The sequence below is a fragment of the Petaurus breviceps genome, unplaced genomic scaffold, assembly GCF_028583685.1.
Source record: "Petaurus breviceps papuanus isolate PSGF00001 unplaced genomic scaffold, PetGlider_PUasm1.0 90775, whole genome shotgun sequence".
Classification (NCBI taxonomy): domain Eukaryota; kingdom Metazoa; phylum Chordata; class Mammalia; order Diprotodontia; family Petauridae; genus Petaurus; species Petaurus breviceps.
Window position 1 is genome coordinate 8,445,025 of NW_027187342.1, and position 21,748 is coordinate 8,466,772.

At 37.0% G+C, this 21,748-nt stretch overlaps 1 protein-coding gene across 1 annotated transcript in view; it reads right to left on the reverse strand.

Annotated features, from left to right (window-relative positions):
* Window positions 1-1,343: 1,343 nt before the first annotated feature.
* ACTR2 (actin related protein 2) overlaps window positions 1,344-21,748 on the reverse strand; it is a 63,092-nt gene continuing 42,687 nt past the window's right edge. Inside the window, exons 5-9 of the mRNA XM_069068955.1 lie at window positions 21,121-21,257; window positions 17,795-17,944; window positions 14,003-14,148; window positions 10,839-10,971; window positions 1,344-4,252 (exon numbers count right to left, since the gene is read on the reverse strand). Of these exons, the coding sequence (XP_068925056.1) occupies window positions 4,082-4,252; window positions 10,839-10,971; window positions 14,003-14,148; window positions 17,795-17,944; window positions 21,121-21,257 (737 nt within the window). The 3' untranslated portion in view covers window positions 1,344-4,081. The remainder of the gene's footprint in view (window positions 4,253-10,838; window positions 10,972-14,002; window positions 14,149-17,794; window positions 17,945-21,120; window positions 21,258-21,748) is intronic.

A 21,748-nucleotide genomic window follows, 5' to 3' on the forward strand; every position in this document is an offset into this window, starting at 1 on the left:
AAGTGTCCAAAAAAGAGGGTGTGATCACATTTGTCAAATGGCATAGCAGAGTTAAGAGTGATGAGGATAGGAAAAAAAAAAGCTATTAGATTTTAGTGATGGTGGGAACAGAAGTATGATTGCAATGAGCTAAGTAGGTGGGTGGAAAGATAATATAGGCAGAAGTATTGACTATTATTTCTCAAAACTTGGCATTAAAAGGTAAAGAGCTAAGATGAGAGCTTAAAGAGACAGAAGGGTCAAATAAGGTTTTCTAAACATGGGTTTAGACCAGAAAAAATATGTGAAAGAGCTAAGGGGTAGAAAGAAATTGAAGATCCATGAAAAAAGGTGATAGTTGGTCAAACAAAGTCACAGAAATGAGAGAGAGCATCAGGAAATTGGTAGTGGGGTTAGCTTTAGTAATCAGTATTTCAACCTATGAAACTAGAAGGAAGGAATGAAGATGGGCTGGGGACACAGGTAGAGAGCAGTGGAGCTGAAGTTCACCTGAGATATTCTCAACATAATCAAGTAGGAGGCTGTGTTGTCTGCTAAATGTAAAGGGAGGCTCTGGGGGGAATTTAAGGGTAACAGCGAAAGTTCATGATTAAGAAAGTATATTATAAAGTGCATAGGTAGTGAATAAAAAGATTGCCATGTAGGAGAACCCTTTTGATATTAGAGAATATATATTTGCAGTAGACTCCATTAGCAGTACTTTTGTGATTTGCTTGGGTAGCCTGGGAATAGGAGAAGACACCAACCAAGGCTGAGAATCACAGGGTGGAAAACAACAGATCAAGGAATTCGAAGATGGAAGAAAGAACATTATTGGAGTGGCTAATGGTTAAATAAGAAGGGAAGGGAAAACAGATACATTTACCACCACCCCATCACCCCCAATCCGGACAAAACCCTAAGAGATAAATTGGGGGGGAATGTCATGTGGCTGTTTAAGGTATACGCTATAGATTCAAGGCTGTTTTAGTCATTCTCAATTCAGTTCATTCTAAAGTCTGAATTGTCAGGGCCTTTATGAAAGTCAATAAACTGTGAACACAGGTATGTTATCTAAAATTAAAAATAATCTGTACTTTGATAATCTTCAGTCTACTTTTAGTTAAAATTTTCATTCAGTAAAATTTTATAAGACAAAACTAGTAAATATATCAAAATTAACAGCCTTGTCTTGGCCAAATGTGAAAGTGGCAGTCACAGGAAAACTCGATCTAGTCTTTTTTATAACATACTTCCTAAAGGTTGTCAACTGATAACATTCTAGCAAAACAAAACATGAATGAAAATGAAACAAAATACAACCAAACACAATTATCAAAAGATAAGACTAAAACCAAACGAACTCTGAAAAATTTGATTTTATTTTTTTTTTAATAAAAAAGGCCTGTGCTCAAATTAAATTTAAAACTCTATTGAAATATTCATTGACAGTTTCTCAAATGGCTTTCCAGGTATTTTAACATTGCTCAGAACTGTAATAATGGTTTTGTATTATTAGTTTACTGGGTTAACATCCTAAATACCAAGGTTTGGTGTGATTTTAAAGCAGATAGATGTTTAAAAGTAGGATGTAACCCTAAGAAACCCCTTTAACTGTCAAAGACATAACCAAATTCTAGATAAAAAAAATCAAATTAAAGCATCATAATTATAAATTTGAGCGACTGTGGTCTTTAGAAGACAAAACCAGTTCTTTTTCACAGCAGCATTCCGTTTTAAGCTGTGGGAGCAGTTGGAAACTTCCCTGTGGGAACCTCATCTGACACAACAAAAACATCAATTAAACAGAGACACCCAAAAAGACATTTCTAAGTGTACTCATTCAACTCATGAGAATCAGATTTCAAAATAGTATTTTGCAATATGTGTACATAAGGATTAATCATTAAGTATTATTTTAGCTCAAAGTATTATGATGAAAATCTTCAATTCAAAATTCAAGGGAACAATTTTTTAAAAAGAATATTCATTTTGTTTATTTATTCCATGGATTCACTATTGTCTGAAGGTCAAAAGAGTTATTCCATTAATGTTGAAAACAGCAACCAGTACTTCTCCTAAATGTGGATCCTCTGACATGGCCAGTGCTCAAGTCGGTGCCGTATTTATATGAGTATCCCACCCTAATGATGTCCACTTATACAAGACTGTAGGAATCTAAAATACTTCATATCAATACCACTAAAATTTATTACCTACTGCTATGTGAAGGTACTGAAAAGCACATCCAGCATGCCTGTAAGTTTGCCTTTTTCCAAGCTAAGGGTAAACATAATTTAATCACCATTATCAAAATACTGGCTGCAATAACTAACCTCTTTTTTGTACTTGTTTTACTTAAACAGAAGGTTTTGCTTAAGTTTTCATAAATACAGGATTAAGTCAATTTTTCTGATTTTAGTCAGCCACTAAAAGTCATTAAAACCTCTCATGCTCTAGGCAACTCTCCTAAGTTGCCACAGGTTGAGGGAGGATCCTCACCCGAGAGTTCCCCATATGATGGAATCACATGTCCAGTCTCCTTTATCCCCTGTCTTTAAACCACTATTAGTGAATGAATTTCGATTCTGGAATAAGGCTCTGGGTCTTCAAAATCCTCAATTTTTTACTCAGTGATACAATTTCCTGTTACTTTATTCAACAGATTTGGAAAGAACTTCATCTGCATGATATTACTTGATATTTCCAATAAATACTAAGAACCATTGTGTAGTTTTATACAGATGATGTAGCATAGGCAACAGCCTGCTATGCATTTACATAAAACAGCAACTCTTCTTTCAAGCATAAAAAATGGATGATAGTTAGCAGCTACAATTATTTTTTTCAATAGTTAGAGATTTTTAATCTTGATTTTTCTTTTGTAAACAACATTTCAAACAACTGAATTTTACCCTGCCCTCTTCCCAGTATCAAATCAAGACAAGCAAAAATGACTTGTGAATGAGTATGTTATCAACTGGCAACAAGTCCCATAACCCAATGTTATTTTTTTAATCCAACAAGTAGAGGTATCTCTTCTTAATTACTGCCAGTGACCATATCTGCTTGTTTTATTTATATCAGCACTGGTCAGTTACAGGAAATCTCCACTTTTTAAGAATAGTACTTGGCACCAGGTTACTGCCATTGCAAAATTTTAATATAAGTGCTTCAGAAATAAACAAAAGCACTTTAAAAAATTATCAAATTTTACAATGCTTTTCTCTGTACTTAGAATTACTAAAAGCATCTTTCAGTTGAGAAATTTTAGGGAACCAGTCCCAGGATAATGATGGTTTAGAACTGTTTCTAATTTTTTTAAAGCTGGGGTTAAACCATATGGAAATGGATTAGATATGATTCTACCCTTGCTTTTTGTATGGAAATGTATACCAAAATTAAAATAGAAAAACCTACAAAATAAATGTAAATAAAGTTCACCCTATATAATCACAGAAAAGATATACAGCTCAAAAATCAAAATACAATACCTCTCAACTCATTTCTACCCCCAAATCCCCAACAAACTGGGAGGAAGAAGGGGAGAACTTTAACATTTTAGTTCACAGCCAGATATTTCCCCAAGACATTAACATGGAAGGCTTTAAGGTATTTATAGTAGTAGCAGTGATAGCTTAAAGCTACGTACTATGGAAGAAAGGCTACAAAGGGTGCAAAGGTAACTCCCCCACAAAAATAATGGGATATAAAAGCTGCTGTAAAAGTTTTTCTTATGCTAAGAAAGGCAAACCACCTGGTGTGCTAAAGACAAAAGCTAGCAGCATTATAGCAGTAAACTGAAAATAAAAAAGCCTACAGGAATTATCCAAATGCCTACAGAGAAGGAACAATGCAACAGACAGGCCCCTTAGCTCTCACATTTTGTTTGTAGGGAAGTGGTCAAATTAAATAGTCAAATTTAGCCACATTAACCAACATTTAACAAAGCTTCCCCGAGAAATCAGAACAAAACCTGACCTTTCGAGTCAAAGGGCACAGAGAGGCCTTTTCCATGTCATGTAGCTGAATGAGTTCAAAGATTGGCAATAAAGGGAAAAAAAAGAAAGCTTTAAAGATGTGATGGGAACAAGCTTTGAGTTTATCGAACAGTCACACCAAGTTTCTCCAGCACACGAACACCCTTTTCCTGATATTCTTGTCTGGTCATCCAAAAGTTGTCTTTGTCCTTCATGATGTCTGCCAGAACTGCACCACCCAGAAACACCATGTGCTTTCGGCGAGGTGGGTCCTCAATGCGGATCTTAAATTTCTAAAATGGGGGGAGAAATAAAATTAATACTGTAAATTGTAGGGAACTTGCCATCTAAATGAACTAGAGATAGCCAGGCCTGGAGAAAATGAGATTTGAAGGGGTAGCAATGACTATCTTCAAGTATATGAAAAGATGCATGTGGAGAGGGAATCAGGAACATCCAGCTTGGACCCAAAAAGGGCATGAGAAGAGTAATGCATAGATGACATATAGAGACAGAATGAGGTTTTTTAAAAGGAGGATTAAATTCCTGACAATTAAAGAAATTCAATTAAACACCTATCCAAGACAATGCAACTAAAACAATTATCAAACGCCTACTGCATGTAAAGCAGAAAACTGGGCTACCTTGGGAAGTAGTTGGTTCCTCCATACTAGGTGTCTTCAAAGATAAGATGACCACTTGTCAGCGTCAATTGTTGGTGACACAACTTTCTGTAATGGTAATGGGATTTTGAAGATCTTCCCTGCACCTTAAGAAGCCTAAGGGAAGGGGCAGCTAGGTGGCGCGGTGAGTAAAAAGCATTGGCCCTGGGACCCGAGTTCGGTTCCGGCCTGAGACACTTAACACCCACCCAAAAATACTAGCCGTGTGACCTTGGGCAAGTTACTTAACCCCAATTGCCCTCAAAAAAAAAAAAAAAGAAGCCTAAGGGAATTTGAAGACCGTCCCTGCTTTGAAAATAAACTCTTCCCCGAATAGGCTGAATGTAATCACATGGAGCCTGTGGTGGGAGGAGTTTGCTGAAGGATGGAACAGAGCCCACAGGAAGTTGGGAGTCAAAATAGTTGGACATGGATGGGAGGAGAAGACACAGTTAGGCTCATGAGTAAATTTTGGTTTGTAGGATGGCTAAAGGATGCTAAAGCTCTCTGTGCTATTGTGGCTTATTAACTTCTTTGCTACTATGATGGAATCAGCTTACTGTTTTGGGATTCAGTTTTCTGCTGTCTGAATAAATGTTCTGCTTCTGTCTTTTATATGGAGAGTCTGTTATATTTTGCGATTGAGCATTATGCAGGAATATTTATAGTGACTGCTGGCACTACAGTTTCTTGTACACATTTAAGTTGGACTAGTTGGCCTCTGAGATTCTGATTTTTAAAAAATCCAAACTCCATTTTGTACAGAGCCAAATGGAAATAAAATGTTCTTAAAAGAAATAAGATGAAATAGTTCTTAAAATACAGGCTACTAAAAAGCAAACTATGGATGCAGGTAGTGGTACAGTGGACAGAGAGTGCTGGACCTGGAGGCAGGAATACCTGTGTTCAATTCAGCCTCAGATACTCACTAGCTGTGTCATTCTGAGCTGGTGGTCATTTAACCACTGTTTGTCTCAGTTTCTTCATCTGTGAGATGGGAATAATAATAACACCTACCTCCCAGGGCTATTGTGAGGATCAAATGAAATAATAATTGTAAAGTGCTTAGTACAGTACCTAGCACATAGTAAGCACCATATAAAGGCTGGCTGTTATTATTATTATTATTATTATTATTTTAAACTCAAATTTTAAAAGCTCATGAAATAGCAAATAAAACACTGAAAAGAATAAACACTCTTTGTATTAGCTAAAATAAAATGATATATTCAATCAGCATTTAGAAAGAAACAAGGCTAAAGATGTCTTTTTATTTCCTACAACCAGCGGAAAGAAAAGAGGGATACAAATCAACTAATTACTTTTTTTGAGAACTAATTACCTTTTAAAATTACTCATTCTGTCACACATATAGAATAGTGAATATTAATTTGATAGGATAGATAAAAAGGAAAAAAAATGGTGAACAAGATTTCAAATACTTAATTTAATCTAAACAATCTGTCAAAAGAGATCTCTCCTAAATCAGCAAGGAGAAAAGCATAGTCAAAAAGTATTTATTAACCACCTAATAAGGAAGGCATGAATGTAAGTTGAAAAGTAAGTAAATGATCTGGGCCAATTCAAAGGTTGATCATATTAGTGGAGATAAAGACATCTACCTTTCCAAGCTTTATTGTATACTATTCCCTTTCCTAACTAAACTGACTTTCTCATTGTTCCTCACATACTTTGCCTAAAAAAAGTTAAGAACCGTAGTCTGCCTCTCTAAAATTATTTTCTATTTATTTCATATTTGATCTGTATATACATGCATGTGGACATACTATCTTTACCCCACCCTTCAACAGAATGAAAGCCAGAGAGTAAGCTTATTTTCTATCAATAAAGAACAGCTTATTCAGCCATTATTCAAATGATGGATATTTAGACTGTTTTTCTTTAGATATCTTTGAACAGCTAGCTTCCCCCTTCCAGAAAACACTCATTGAGTAAGCATACTCCTCAGAATGGGTTAAGGAGATGTGGGAGGCAATAGGGAGTAGTATTGCACATTGAGTTTATTCGTGTACAGGAATCCAGGAAACAGAAGGGAGAAACCTAGTGAGGAACATTTGGATGAAGATTAAAAGAGAAATGGAAGCAATTTTGTCTTTAGAGTATACTACAAGATAAATGGACAGAAAAAGGAATTATATGTGGAGTTTAGGAAATAGGTTATAAGTTTAGTGCAGAGAAATGATATAGTAGTGACACAGAACTTGAATTATATGGACAGTTACTGGAGCTCTGCCAAATGCAGAATAGCAAGTCCTTTCTTGGTATATTTTAATGATAATTTCATCCTTCCAAATGAAAGGGCCAACAAGGAAAAAGTCATATTCTGGGTCTTAATTCTCATTGTGGAGGAACTGGTTTCTAGGGTATAAATAATTATAGTTAATATTTTTACAGCACCTTAGGGTTTTCAAAATGCTTTACATGTCTTACCTAATTTGATCTTTATCAGTGAGGGATGTACAGTAGTTACCACCTCCATTTTACAGATAAGGAAAATAAGGCTGAGAAGTTAAATAACGTGCCTAAGATCACAAAGCTAGTAAGCATCAAAGAAAAGAATCAAATCCAGAGCTTCCTGACTCTAAGTCTGCCACAAGAGCCACTATTACCTCTCCATCAAAACCTTGGGGAGAGGGCAATAGCCGCTTCTTTTTGAAATGTGTGACAGAAGACAGGAAAGCTGGGTAGAGCCTCTATACATACTAGATTTGGGGAGGATCTCACATGCATTTAGGTAGGATCCCATGATTTAAAATTCTATAGGGAGTCAGCCCAGGAAGAGCTCAATAATGAAATCCTAAGGACACAAAGAGAAAAAACCTGGATAAGGAAAAGGGGGTATTGTCCAGAGACTTAATGTGGTTACACAGGGAATCTAAAAAGACATGGTGAGAGACAGGTAATGGAGAAGGAATTCAAAAGCACAGCATAATCCACTAAGAATAGTATTAAGAGTGTCTCAGATGAGAATGACTTGAAAGTGAGAGAGAAAAAAAACTAAGGTTAACAAAACTGGTTTCTAAAGTTATGCTGTGTATAACCTATGCCGAACTGCGTGCGTTCTCAATTAGGGGACAGGAGAAGGGAGAAATTTGGAAGTTCTAAAAACAAATGTTAGAAATTGTTTTTGACATGTTACTGCATAAAATTCTAATACTAAATAAAAAATATATTTTAAAAATTAAAGTTATGTTGGGGGAAAGGGATAGAAAGTATAACCAATAGGGAAGAGAAGGTAAAGCTGCTAGACTCCTACTTTTTGTTGTGAAAAACATCACTGTGGGGATGACAGGACTTCCCAGGCAGGGACATCCATGTGATAGACACATTCACACTAAAAGAACTCAGAGTGGACAGAGGAAGGTGTTTATTATGCTTTAGAAGCTGTAAGGTGTTCACTAGTAACACTCACCCCATACAAAAGCAAGAGCAAGCTTAAATATCCGTAGGGTATTATGACTCCTCCCCTCAGAGCTGGGATTGGTCCAGACTCCTCAAGGTTACAACTTCTTCCTTACACTCCCACTACATGCCCTCATTACATTATTCCCCCTCCCAGATCATACACCCCAAGATGAGAAAATGGTGGAATCTCTGCCCTTTGGGTGTATAATATTAATGAGGTTAGTTGAGTAGGAACAGTAGTGAGGACACCAGTGACCAGGGTATAACCTCTCAGGTTTGAACTGATTGTCTTATCCCAACATTTCCCAACAGATTGGGAGTGTTAATTATCTCCCAATAACATCTGTAGGAGCAAAACAAGATACCCTAATATCCCCTCTTACACGGTTTTCTCTGCAAAGGATGGTTCTAGGAATGGAGTGACATAACAGAAGTGGCTAACTGGGAACAAATACCCAAGATAAGTAAAGAAATAACAAGAGTACTTAGATCCCCCAGACACCTGAGCCACGTGAGCATCATCTGAGGGGCTCAAAGGAATTGGCAGATGTGCTTGATAAGCCAATGGAGACCTGCCTGAATGATCCCGGGTAGGTCATTTGAACTCTGTGTGCCTCCGTTTCAACTGGAAAATGGAGATAATAGTACTTACTCCCTATGGCTGTTTTGAGGATCAAATGAAATAATATCTGCAAATCACTTACATGATTTCTGACATACTACAGGTTCTCTTCCTTCATTTAAAAGTTAAATGTCTGATATGTATGAGGTGCTGTCCCAGGCACTGAAGGAAGATAAAGAAATAAAATACATTTCCTGTCCTCAAAGACAATTTGGGGGCAGCTAGGTAGCACAGTAGATAAGAGCACCAGCTCTAGAGTCGGGAGGACCTGAGTTCAAATGTGAACTCAGACACTTGAAACTTACTAGCTTTATGACTCTAGGTAAGTCATTTAACCCAGAATTCCTTGGGAGAAAAAAAAGACAACTTATAATCCAACAGAAAAAAAAATACAAATAACTAACATACAAAATAGACAAGGATGAATAAGAGAAGTATAAGCAAAATGTTTAAAAGTAGAAAAGAAAATGTTACATTCTGACCAAGGGGAAATTAGCAAAGACTGGCTAGGATTTAAAGTGGGCCTTGAAAAATGGATAGATATTAACAAACAGACATGGTAGGCAGGAGAACAGAGAGTAAAGAAAAATGAGAACAAAATTACAGGCAAATGTTGAAAGAGCTGGAGGAAATCATGTAGTCCTGTTGGGCTGGAACACAGGGTACATGGAGGGGACTAGATAAAGGTCACAAAGCCATGCCAGATATGACTGTAGACAGACTAAAATACCAGGCTCAGGAATTTGGTTTTTATTCAGTCAACAATGAGAAATCGAAAAAAGGTAGTTTTCAGTAGGGGAATTATACAATCAGTGTCTTTAAAAGCAATGATGGATTTTCTAAGGGGATGAGACTTGAGGCCAGGAAACCAGTGGTAAAGTTATTGTAACTAATAATTTGGGGTAAAAATTAATGGAGGCCTCACTTAAGAGTGGTATTAATGGGAACGGTAAGAACGCAATGGAAGTGAGCAGTACTATGGAAAGAAACTCCACAGGACTTGACAACTAACTGAGTATAGGGAACTAGAGAGAGAAGAGCTGAACATAGGAATTTCAAGCCTGTTAATTGGGAGAAGGATGGTGTCATCAATTGAAGAAGGGGGCATGGAGGAGAGAGAAGGGGAAGGAAATAAACATTTATATAGCATTTACTATGTGTCAGACACTGTACTAGGCACTTTTTAACCAACATTATCTCATTTGATCCCCGCAACAACCTGGTAAGGTAGGCGCTGTTATTATTGTTACTTTATAGTTTAGGAAGCTGAGACTTCAGGTCTTGGTTAGATGGTTAAATGACTTGACCAGGGTCATAGAGATAATAAGCATCTGAGACCAGAATTGAACTCTGGTATTCCTGACTTCAGAGGCTGCAATCTATTCAGTGTCACCTAGCTGTCTCAGAAATTCAGAGGTCAAGAGAGGACTTTTTGGAATAGAGTTGGTTTCAGGATATCCAAGTTTAAATGGGGGTGGCAGTGATCAATAAGAAGAGATCATCAAGTAGTCAGAAATGGAAGGGGAAGGAAATGAAAATACAAACTTTGAAGACTATGTTGTTTTATAACAGATAATAAAGAACTTAATGACAGCAAAAAAGTCTTATTTTGACTAATGTAAAAAAATATTTAATATGAAGGTATATGTAGAGCCTATATTAGATTGCACACTATCTTGGGGACAGGAGAAAGAGAAAAATTAAAACTCAAAAGCTTATGGAACTCAATGCTGTAAACTAAAAATAAATAAATAATTTTTTTTAAAAAAGTCTTGTTTTTTCTACTCCTACCCCCCTACGAATGTCTAACCCAGTTAATAGAGTACAGCGCTCAAAAATTGTTGAGAGGAAGCAGAGCAGAGAAAGAAATATTTAGTCATTTCAGCTGGAGAATTGGTTATGAACAGTAAAATCAGAAAGATCATTCTCAGAGTCACCATGTGATTTTAGCCCAATACTTGAAGTCTGCCCAAAAGGTTTGGTCCTGTCTGGTCCACTCCTAGGTCAGAAGATGCAAGGAAAAAGTCATCCCATTCTCCAAGATGTTCTAGCTGACCATGTCACACAAAGGCTGAGCTCCTAGCTCCCTCTAGTGGTTATCAGGATTCCTAATCTACTTTCTAAAATTCAAAACTACAGTAAGCCTCAGCTATGTTGCTTGCTACTTACCGAAAGTTTTTCCACATCTCCCTTTAAAACTCGTTCTAGGTAAAGTTGTTTAAGTTCACGTTCCAAACGAGATGGCAGTCCAGGGTACATAGTAGATCCTCCAGAAAGCACAATGTGCTTATAAAATTCAGATCTAGAGAAGATAAATCAGGTTATAGACTGGGAGTTTGAAAAGACAAGAGGAAATCACCCATTCCTCCACCTGCCTCATTTTATAGATGGGGGGGAGGGGGAAGAGAAGAAGGAGAAACTGATAAGTAAAAGCATTTATCCAAAGTGTGACCTAAGCAGGACTAAAACTCAGGCTTCTTGTCACCAGTTCAATTCTCTCTTCAGTGCTGTCAAAATGCATTAATTTTCAATTAGAGGACTACAATGACTGATGTATCTGGTACTCAGGGAGAAAGTATCTCAGGACTTTGAGTTGGAAATCATCTATCCACATCCCCTCCTTTGATAGATATGAAAACTGAGGTCTTGAGAGGTCAAAAAGATTTGTCTAAAATCACACAAGTAAATTTGGTTAAATTTACAAATCACAATTTATAGCTGGAAAGGCCTTTAGGTCATCATCTGATCCCATCCTTTCACAGATGAGGAAATTAAAGGGAAGTGCATTGCCCAAAGGTCAGAGAGAAAGTCACTAACAAGGGTCAGAACCTGAACCCGGGCCTTCTGACTCCGGAGTCAGGGCCCATTCTCCCCTCCCTTCTCCTTTCATTCTGACACTGAAATAAATGCATTCAGTTTAGAATCGGTAAAGAACTAACTCTGGGTGGCACTCCCTCAGGAATCTCCAACCCTTGCTTGCCCTGGACCTGGACCACATCATCAGCCCCACTCTTTTTTTTTTTTTTAAAGTAACTTGCTCAAGGTTACAGGGCCAGTTATTTCTGGGTGTGGTACTGAGTGTCTGAGCCCGGGATTCGATCTCCAGGTCGTCCCAACACTGGAGCCGGTACTCTTACTCGCTGAGCCACCTGGCCACCCCTAAGCAATTGGGGTTAAGTAACTTGCGCAAGGTTACATGGCCAGGTGTTTCTGGATGGGTGCTAAGTGTCTGAGCCCGGGATTCGATCTCCAGGTCGTTCTGACACTGGAGCTGGTGCTCTTACTCGTTGTGCTACCTGGCCGCCCCTATCAGCCCCACTCTTGCTGGGGACATGCAGATCAGAAGTGTTACTGGGAACCATGCCACCATCTCCATGTGAAAGAGGTAGATTTCAATCCTGTGCCTGCCCCAATTAACAAGTAGCAGAGCTGAAATTCAAATCCAGGTTCCAGCTCAGCGCCCAGAATTCAGTAAGTGCCTAATAAAGCCTAATAGACTGGTTGTCTCCACATCCATGCTCTTTCCAGTAGCTATCATGCTGTCTAGACCTGAATTACTCCTAGTGCTGCTTTTGATGTGGTTTCATCTAGACAATACTGCCAAGTCTCCATTTTCCATTAATATTTTGAGGAAAAACACCACTAGTCACAGACCTTAGCAGACACTGACTGGTGCTGCTAGTGGACAACAAGCCTCTCAGTTATGTTATAAAACCAAAATGATGGACTCTAGTAAGTGGAATGTTACTCTATCTACTGCTAAGAGTGGACAGAGAGGATTAAATGTATGCGTGTGTACACAAACGTACATATGTATTTATATATATATTACATACACACGCATGAGTATTGAGCATTTATTTATTCAGTATTCATTTACTTATTTATTTTTTGAGCAATCAGGATTAAGTAACTTGCTCTAGGTTATATGGCCAGTTATTTTGTGTGGGTGTTAAGTATTTGAGCCCAGAACCAATCCCAGGTTTCCTGACGCCAGGGCCGGCGCTCTTACTCACTGTGCCACCTGGCCGCCCCGAGTATTGAGAATTTAGGTATGATTTTGTATGGGTGATGAAAGTGCTATTGCTCTCAAACGTAAAAGTCCTTTGGGCAAGGAGTTATGGCTTGACTTATGCTTTATACACTAAATGTGCTTAAAAACACAAAGAACTGAATGCCAGCCAGAGGTAAACAATAGGAGGCAGCATGGTATAGTGGGAAGAGCACTGGCTCTGGTGTCAGAGGACCTGGGTTCAAATCCTCCCTGACACGTACTGCCGTGTATGACCCAGGACAAATCACAATCTTCTTGACCCTCAATTTCTTCATCTATAAAATAAAGGAAATTTCAGAGGAGCAATGATGAAGTATGCAACCCACTTCCTGACAGAGGAGTCAGATGGACTCAAAATGCAAAATAAGACATATATTTTCAGACATGTCCATTGTGGGGATTTAGTTTCCTTAATTATGCATATCTATTGCAGGAGTTTCAAGTATCTTTTTTTTTTTCAAATAGGGAAATGGGGGGCAGGGGTAGAGGTAAATTAAGGAAATAGTTACAAAGAGAGGAGAGGGAGGGAAAGAAGGAGATGGAGAGGGAGGGAGAGAGAGAGAGGAGTCACAAAAGGATTTTTTAAAAACATACAGAAAAGGCCAAAAAGAATCACAGAGAGTAAGCAGGATAATTTTAAAAGTTACATATTGAATTTATTTTACACTAAAAAAGAAAAGCAAGCTCTATATAACAGAGATCCACAATTCTATATGGAAACACTCATTTGGTGTGTGTTAAGTTCAGAATATTTTTAAAAAATACATGTTGGATGAGATGGCCTCTGAGGGCCCTTCCACCCCTATGAGGATCCTATGAACAAAAATGGGCCATATGGGGTTTAATACACATTATTATATCAACTGTGAGATAAAAATATCCTTGCCAGAAGTATTTACCATAATTAGAAAGCGTCAATTAGAGGGGTATCTGACAGTCTTTTACTTGGCTTGCTGTTTGCCAAGACTCAGCCTAAAATAAATGTTCTGTTTTAATATATACTCATTATTATCCCCTGCTCCACAGTTACTTTACCAAAATGACTCATTGGGCATATCCCTTAAATTATGGTCAACTAATCTATGCTTTAAAAAAAAAGTAGCTTTTAACCCAGTATAACGAGTTTATTTTTATGTTTGAAGTTCACTGCCACCCTTCAGAAATTACTTTCTGGTACTTAAAAACACTAACTCTTGCCAATTAATTGACAGCTCAACCACAATGTACAATATACTCATTTCTAAAAGCTTGCATGAAAGCACGGATCATGCTAACTTACCTGGTATCAATATCAGCAGCCTGGATTGTGTTAAAAAGCAGTTCAGCAACACCTACTCCTTCCACATTGATCAAATGAGGCTGAAATAAAGCTTCAGGTGCTTCAAACCTCTCTCCACCAACTTTGATAATTCGGCCATCTGGGAGCTAAAATATAAGAAAACAAGGGTACAAGTATATATTTAATAAGAATTCATTACCATGCTGGCCAAAAGCTGAACTGACTTTCCATCATTGCAAAGCACACAACTAGAAAAGAGGCAGTATGTTTTAGCAAAAAGAACAATGGACAAGTTCGGGGCAGCTAGGTGGCATAGTGAATAGAGCAGCGATCCTGGAGTCAGGAAGACCAGAGTTCAAATCTGACCTCAGACACTTAACACTTAGTAGCCAGGCAAATCACTTAACCCCAACTGCCCTACCTTCACCCCTCCAAAAAAAAAAAAAAAAAACCAACGGACAAGTTCAAATATAGCCTCTAACATTTAAAACCTGAATGAATGGTGAAGTCATACAAATCTCTTTAAGTTTTTCCCCTTGTCTATAAAATGCAGGTCAATCAATAAGCTTTCATGAATCTCTTCCTATGGGTTAGGAGATGTACCAGGCATTGAGTATACAAACATAAAGATGAAACAGTTTCTGCCCTCAAAGAGCTTCTATTTTACTGGGAGATTAAGTCTATTCATAAATAAATATAGGTGCATTGACAACTGGGGAAATCAAAACAATTCTTTTAAAAGAGGTGGCACTTGAGCTGAGCCTTGAAGGAAGTTTGGTTTCCCAAAAGGTGGCAAGGTATGAGAGCAACTGAGGTATGGGAAGACAGTGTGTGTGAAGGCATAACGAGGCTGATCTGGCTTGAGTGTAGAGCACATGGCAGGGACTGTTATGTAGTCAACATGCTGTACACCGAAGCCAGACTGTGAAGGTTCTAAGTGACAACAAAAGTGCATTTTCTCCAAAAGGCAAAGGAGAGATGATGGTGGTGTTCCCAACAGAAATGTGGAGGTTGGAGGAAGGGAAGGGCTTAGGGAGAGAAGGTAATAAATTCTCATCCTATTTTGAATAGGGTAAGCTGGATACCTACGGGACCTCTAGGTGCAGATGGCCAACAGCATGGCATAGTGGAAAGAGCACTGACTGGAGTTAGAGCAGACCTGGGTTCAAATCCTGCCCCTGATGCATACTATCTGTGTTACCCTGAACAAGTCACTTCACTGTGTTAGGTTCCAGGTTTTTTTCATTTATAAAAGAGGAATTGGAGTAGATGATATCCAAGATCTTCTCAAGTTCAAGTGCTATGATCCTAAGACCTGGGCCTGGAGCTGAGAGAGTGGGAAAGATTTGGGGGCTATCTGCATAGAGATGCATGTAAATAAATATATTCTAAGAGCACTGTTCTAAGTATTTGAACAGAGCACACATAAACTATGGTTAAAAGTTGGATTTTCACTCTGTAGACAAGGTAGTGGAGGCAAACGGCTTATTACTTGTCAAAGTTTAGATAACTAGTCATGGCTTAAGTTAAGTGTTCAGCAGCAAGAGAACATCTTTTTTTCCCATACTACTAGATTTTTTCTAGCAGATTATACTATTTTATCTACTTGCTATATTTTACTACTTTTCATGTAAGCTAACAATGTTTATATTTTTGCTTTAAACATAAAATTAAATTCAAATTTTCCAGAAGAGTTGAGAAAATGCACTTCCTCTCTTTGCAGAGTTGGGGGACTCTTGTGTCTACGTCAAGAACTATTAGCTTAGTCAGAGCTCATATATATAAATGCAAACACTTATAGTTGATATATTGGCTGTTTTCATTGCACTTCTTTTCTTCCTAAAAGGGGACAGTTTTGCCAGGTAGGGATATATTTGGAAGTGAAAATATCACACTAAAAAAAAAAAGGTTGTCATTTCAGATATAAAATTTAAAAACATTTAATATAAGCTTAAAAATTTTTTAGTGTCATATCAACTTTATTAGGCACATGATTTTGTAAAACAAATACTTGGGTCATACCAAGTTTATATTTATTTAACTGCCTCTCTTATACTACCACTACACTGTTCAGTAGGCTGAATTACAAGCAAAATATGTGTACTGGCATGCTGGCATTTGATGTATTTCTTCATGAGATCCTAAAATTAATTATGGTATTTAATCACAGTTGCTTTAAAATTTTTAACATATTAATTATATTTAGCACCTCCTCAACTTGATTCTGTTATATAATTAGTTCCCATGATAGAAATAACTCATCTAAAACTACTGCATCTGTTAGCTACAATAATCAAATTTCATTTAATATCTAATAAGAAATACATTCAGTTCTGCTATAACACTTGTTTTAAAAACACAAATTTATTCCAATGTGGGAAAAATTTGAGCATAAAATAAATTTTGAGTTTGTTTAGGATTTCATCAGAAAAGTGAGAACACAGAAAACTGCACCAATTCACAATAACTCACAAGCTGCAATCCTTCTGATGCTCATTTCTACAAGAAAACTTACAGTATTTTCCAAGGGAAAATGGAATGCTTAGCATTTATCTTCTGGTACAGTAGCAGCTACATGCTCAAGCACAAACATATACCCCTTTTGTCAAAGTAAGCAATGCCACTATTTATTGTAATATCTATGCATTTCTTGAGCATTTAATGTTTTAAATTGTGCTAGTGATTTATTAGGTTCCTATCTTTTTTTATGTGTCACTGATAAAGTTTTAATTGTTATCTCCCTAATTCCATTTCCCTCAGAAAGCCTGTGGTTTTTATTGTACAATTTTGCATAGCAGAGTGATTTTTAAGAACACATTTCAAGTTATAGAAGAACATGAACACATTGTCTATTTCTGAGTTGTGAAATGTTAGCCAGATCATCACTGTTTCTAGTTCTCTTATTGGTAGGGCCCAAGTATCTCTCTTCTATTTTCCTCCAGATGTGATTTTACTTAGGAAAAAAAAAAAACTCCATTATGTGTTTAGTCAGTATTAAATACGACTTTAAATTCTTTCATTCCTATATAAAGTTAAGAAAAGAAAGACATCTTATTTAGATAAATTTAAAGGCTAAAGGTTGTTCCTTAGGTCAACAACTAAAGTCTTATAAAAAGTTACCTAGGTTATAGGAAAGCAAGTATTATCCTAAAGATTAACTTTAATGGATAGGATTTATGAACATCTCATTAATTAAACACCGATTCAAAGAAAAAAATGACATACTGAATTATCAAGGCAAGCTTCAGATTTGTGGGAGGATGGAGGACAGGTAGAGTAAGGTAGAACAAATGCATATAGAATTTTCAGCTTTAGTCTATGCTGTATAGCATTATAAAATAATCAGGACCATAAAAACTTAAGAAATGGAAGGGGGGTGGCTAGGTGGCACAGTGAATAGAGCACAGGCCCTGAAGTCAGGAGGACCTGAGTTCAAATCTGAACTCAGACACTAAACACACATACAAAGTAGCCGTGTGACCTTGGGCAAGTCACTTAACCCCAACTGCCCTACCTTCTACCCTCCAAAAAGAAAAAAAAATGCAAGGGAATTTTAGATATAAATCACTCCAACCCTTCAAATGATTATTTATAATTCTTAACACAAGAACAAAAATATTTGGTTTGAAGAAGATGACCCTGTAAAGCAATTACATTCTACTAGTTTAAATGCTCTACATTGTCAGTGATATGTCTACTGTTTTATTCTAACTACGCAGACTGAAACTCAGTCATGAAGAAAAAACACTAATTATATCTTTTAATTTCTGAAATTAGACACATCATACTTACTGTATAAGATTCAACTAATACTGTGGTTTCTAGGGCCAGTTTCTGCTCCTGTTCAATATTGTACCCCACGTAGCACAGCTTTTCTTTAATCATGCGAACAGTTTCAAAATCAGCAGAATGATTGAAGGCATATCCTCGAAGCAGAAGCAGCTGATGTGAAAACAAGGAGGGATAAGCACTGCCATTTTTATTTTTAGATCTTAAATTCTGCACAATAGGTAACATTTACACAGTATTTTATCTATATTTTTATTTGACCCTCACAGTCATTCAGCAAGGGAGACACCATTATTTATCTTCCTTTTACAGATGAGGAAAGTAAGGCACAAAAAGGTTCAGTGGCTCACTCAGTAACAGAATTTAAATCCAGAGTTCTTCTAATTTTAAATCCAATGTTTTTTGCTCTGCTGCCTCATGTACACATGATTTATTAAATACTGGCAATTCCTTCCCTCTAACCTTTCTTTGTCTATACTTTCAATGACTATGCTCTATGCCTATACTCACTTCTCAATCCCCTACAATCTGACTTTGTTCTCCATCACTCAAGTCAAACCTCTCTTATGGTTTTTGTTCATGAAATAAAAAAGGAAGAAATTCTATGAAAACAGTTCAGTCAAGGATATGGCTTTGAAAGACATGTATTCACAGAAATAGATTAAGTTATATTTACAAGAGCTAGTCTTCAGATAATCAGTTACTTTAGACATAGTAATCCAGACCCAAGACTCATTAAGGGGTATGGCTTAGAAGAATTGTGATCTTCATGAATGGAAAAAATTACCCCAAGATAACGAAATTTACACCCTTTAAGTATTAATGTGAAAAGGATACAATATGACTTTTTCTCTTACTTGATATTCTTATATTAAACAAAAGTTTACATGGGAGAAAGGTTCTGTATCTCTACCTCATCTGCCATGAAAATCCTCTGAAGATCCCCACTATCCATGATTAGCAAGCACTGGACAGTAGAGTGAACCACCAATTTGCATTTACATACTATTTTAATGTTTAAAAAGGACCTTCTCACCACAATGCTTTGAGATAGGAAAGACAAGTTATCATGATCCCTATTAAACAGGGACTCAATAGTTAGTGGTGTATAGGAAGAATTGGAAAGAAAGCTCAAACATACTCAACCAGGCCAACCAAAATGTAGTAAATTCTAGCTCAGCGATTAAGGGATGGCTACTTAAGTCAAAAATCAATAATGGCCAACTGACTTGGCAGCCTTTATGTTCAGTCTTTTTCTATACATGCTAATAGTGAGCAAAAGTTTCTGACCTGGAAGATTTCTGTTTATCTTATGTCTTCAACCAATCTTTGTCAACTCCTCTGCAGCATGTTCCACTGATCATCCCACCCCCACCATTCCAGCCTCAATTTCTCCTAACCAAAAATTAACCACCTCCCCAAAAAGCCCTTCTCTCAACTCTTATACTCACTTCTCAACTTTTCAGCTTCTCTCTTCTCTTTTACAATTCAACTTCCAGCATGAGTTGTATACACTCAGTGTATCCACTGCCTTACCACCCTTTAGTATGGCTTTCTTCTCTGTCACTATAATGAAATTTCTCTCTCCAAGGTTACTAAAAATTTCCAGTGGCTTCATTTCCAGCCATCTCTACTGCATGTAACACTGTCTTCTTCATCCTTCCCTCCCCCTACTTCAATACCCTCTGTCCCCTTCTGTGTCACTGCACTTTTGGTTGTCCCACCCTAACATCTCAGGGCCCTTTCCTTGTTTCCTTTTCTTCTCCTAACCACTAAAGTGGAGATTTTAATCAAGATTGTCCTCAGCCCCCTTATTCTTCCACACTCACTTGCTTGGCAATCTCATTCATCACTATCATGTCAATCATCACCACTATTCAGGTATACTTCCAAAATCTGACCTCTACCATCTGCTCTAGTTTTACAGTCTAACGGTTTGCTAGGTACTCCCCACCTTTTTAGAATATCTTAAACTCAACATACCAAAAATTTCATTCATTAATTTTTTCCAAAACCTACACTTTCACTTAACTTTCCCATTTGTCATTTTCTTTTCCCTCTCACTCACCTCTCCATTGCCCTTCCTCCCATAATATAATTCTACCTCTGAAATTCATTACGTCCCATCTTGTGTTTTTCATTCCTATTTCTACTAACCTAGCTGAAGCCCTCATCATCTCTTCTCTGAGCCTATTAAGTCATATTTATATAACCTCCCCAAAACCATTAGTCCAAGTATTATCCCCCATTTTAACAGATGAAGAAAGAAGCTCTGAGGTTAAGTGACTTAAGTACATCAGAGACTTTCCATATATATATTTACCATTGATTCCCCTGACTACTGTCTATCCAATCCTTTACATTGCTACCAACATATTTCCTAACATATACCCTGGGTCACAAAACTTTTATACTGAAAAAAACTTTTAGTTAGTTATACCTAACGAATAAAACACAAACTTCTTAGTGTAGCATTCAATGCCTCCTATTATCTGGAGTTAACCTATTTTTCTGGTCATATTTCATAGGACTTCCCTTTGCATAGATTTTATATAGCAGCTAAAGTAGTCGAGCCCCTCCCCCCCTTTTTTGGCCTCATCTGACCCTCTGTTTTCTGGCTTTCAGGATGCCAACTCCTATACATGGTTAATTTCTCTTCTTTCCTCATCTGTCCCTACTGACAATCTTCCTCTCATTTTAAGGCCCAGTTCCATTCAATAAAGAAAGGGCATTATTTATCTCAGTTGTTGAAAAAACTACAGGGATCCTAAAAAGTTATAAATTTAATAGGTGAAAGACAGCAAAAACATCCTTAAATATATTCAATTGATTTATAACAGAAAAAAAGGATTAAATAGAGTAGAACTTAAATAAGTAGGCCCTGAATCCTAAAAAATGCATTGAGAACACCTGGATTTTATAAACCTTATTCACTTGTTTTAAAAATTGAGTGGATAGGGTAAGCTAGGTGGTGCAGTGAATAGAGCACTGGCCCTGGAGTCAGGAGGTCCTGAGTTCAAATTCAGCCTCAGACACTTAACACACAAAAAAACTAGCTGTGTGGCCTTGGGCAAGTCACTTAACCTCAACTGCCCTGCCTTCACCCCTCCAAAAAGCAAAAAAAAAAAAAAAATGTTGAGTAAAATATAATTGGGAAGCTAATTTATAAAGAGATCTTTCATCATGTCTTCTGTAGATTGGAATGGAGAGTTGTTTTTTTTTAATATTCTCTGAAATGAGCAGATTAGTTCTAAGGTAAATCCAACATAGTGCAATTTAATGAAGACAAACAAAAAAATGTTTAATATGACTTTTCCCCTCCAACTTACCTTGATAAGGTATCTGGTAATATCCCTCCCAGCAATATCCAGTCTTCTGGTAAGGTGAGGAAGAGAAAAGCCTTCATATACTGGACATATATGAGTTACACCATCACCAGAGTCCACAACAACACCAGTCAATAAACCTAGGCAAGAGAAATAGCATATGAAATAAAAGGAAAAAGCAGAAAAACTGTAGCCAGCAAATTTTAAATATTAGTAAAGAATGTTATCCAGGACTTTTATCAACTGGGAAGCTATACAAACAAACACATCTACAATACAAAACTTCGATACAATTGAAGTACAGGTTTTCTTTTGGACAGTCCAGACAAAGAGGTTAGAATTGTACTCGATAGCCTGGACTAAAGGGAAAAATAAAATCTTTCCCTAAAATTTCAAATGGAGAAAGAGCAGAAAATCAAAAATCCATGAAAATAGTAATTGCAGCTAAAATGTCTATATTGCTTTAGAGTTTGCAAAGGATTTTTATTGTATTTATATTATCTATTTGATTATCACAATTATCTTGTGAAGTAGATAGTTATTTCCATTTTACAGAAGAGGAAACTGAGGGTCGGACATTAAGTAATTTGTGCAAGGTCACATAGCTCATAGATATCTGAGACAGGATTCA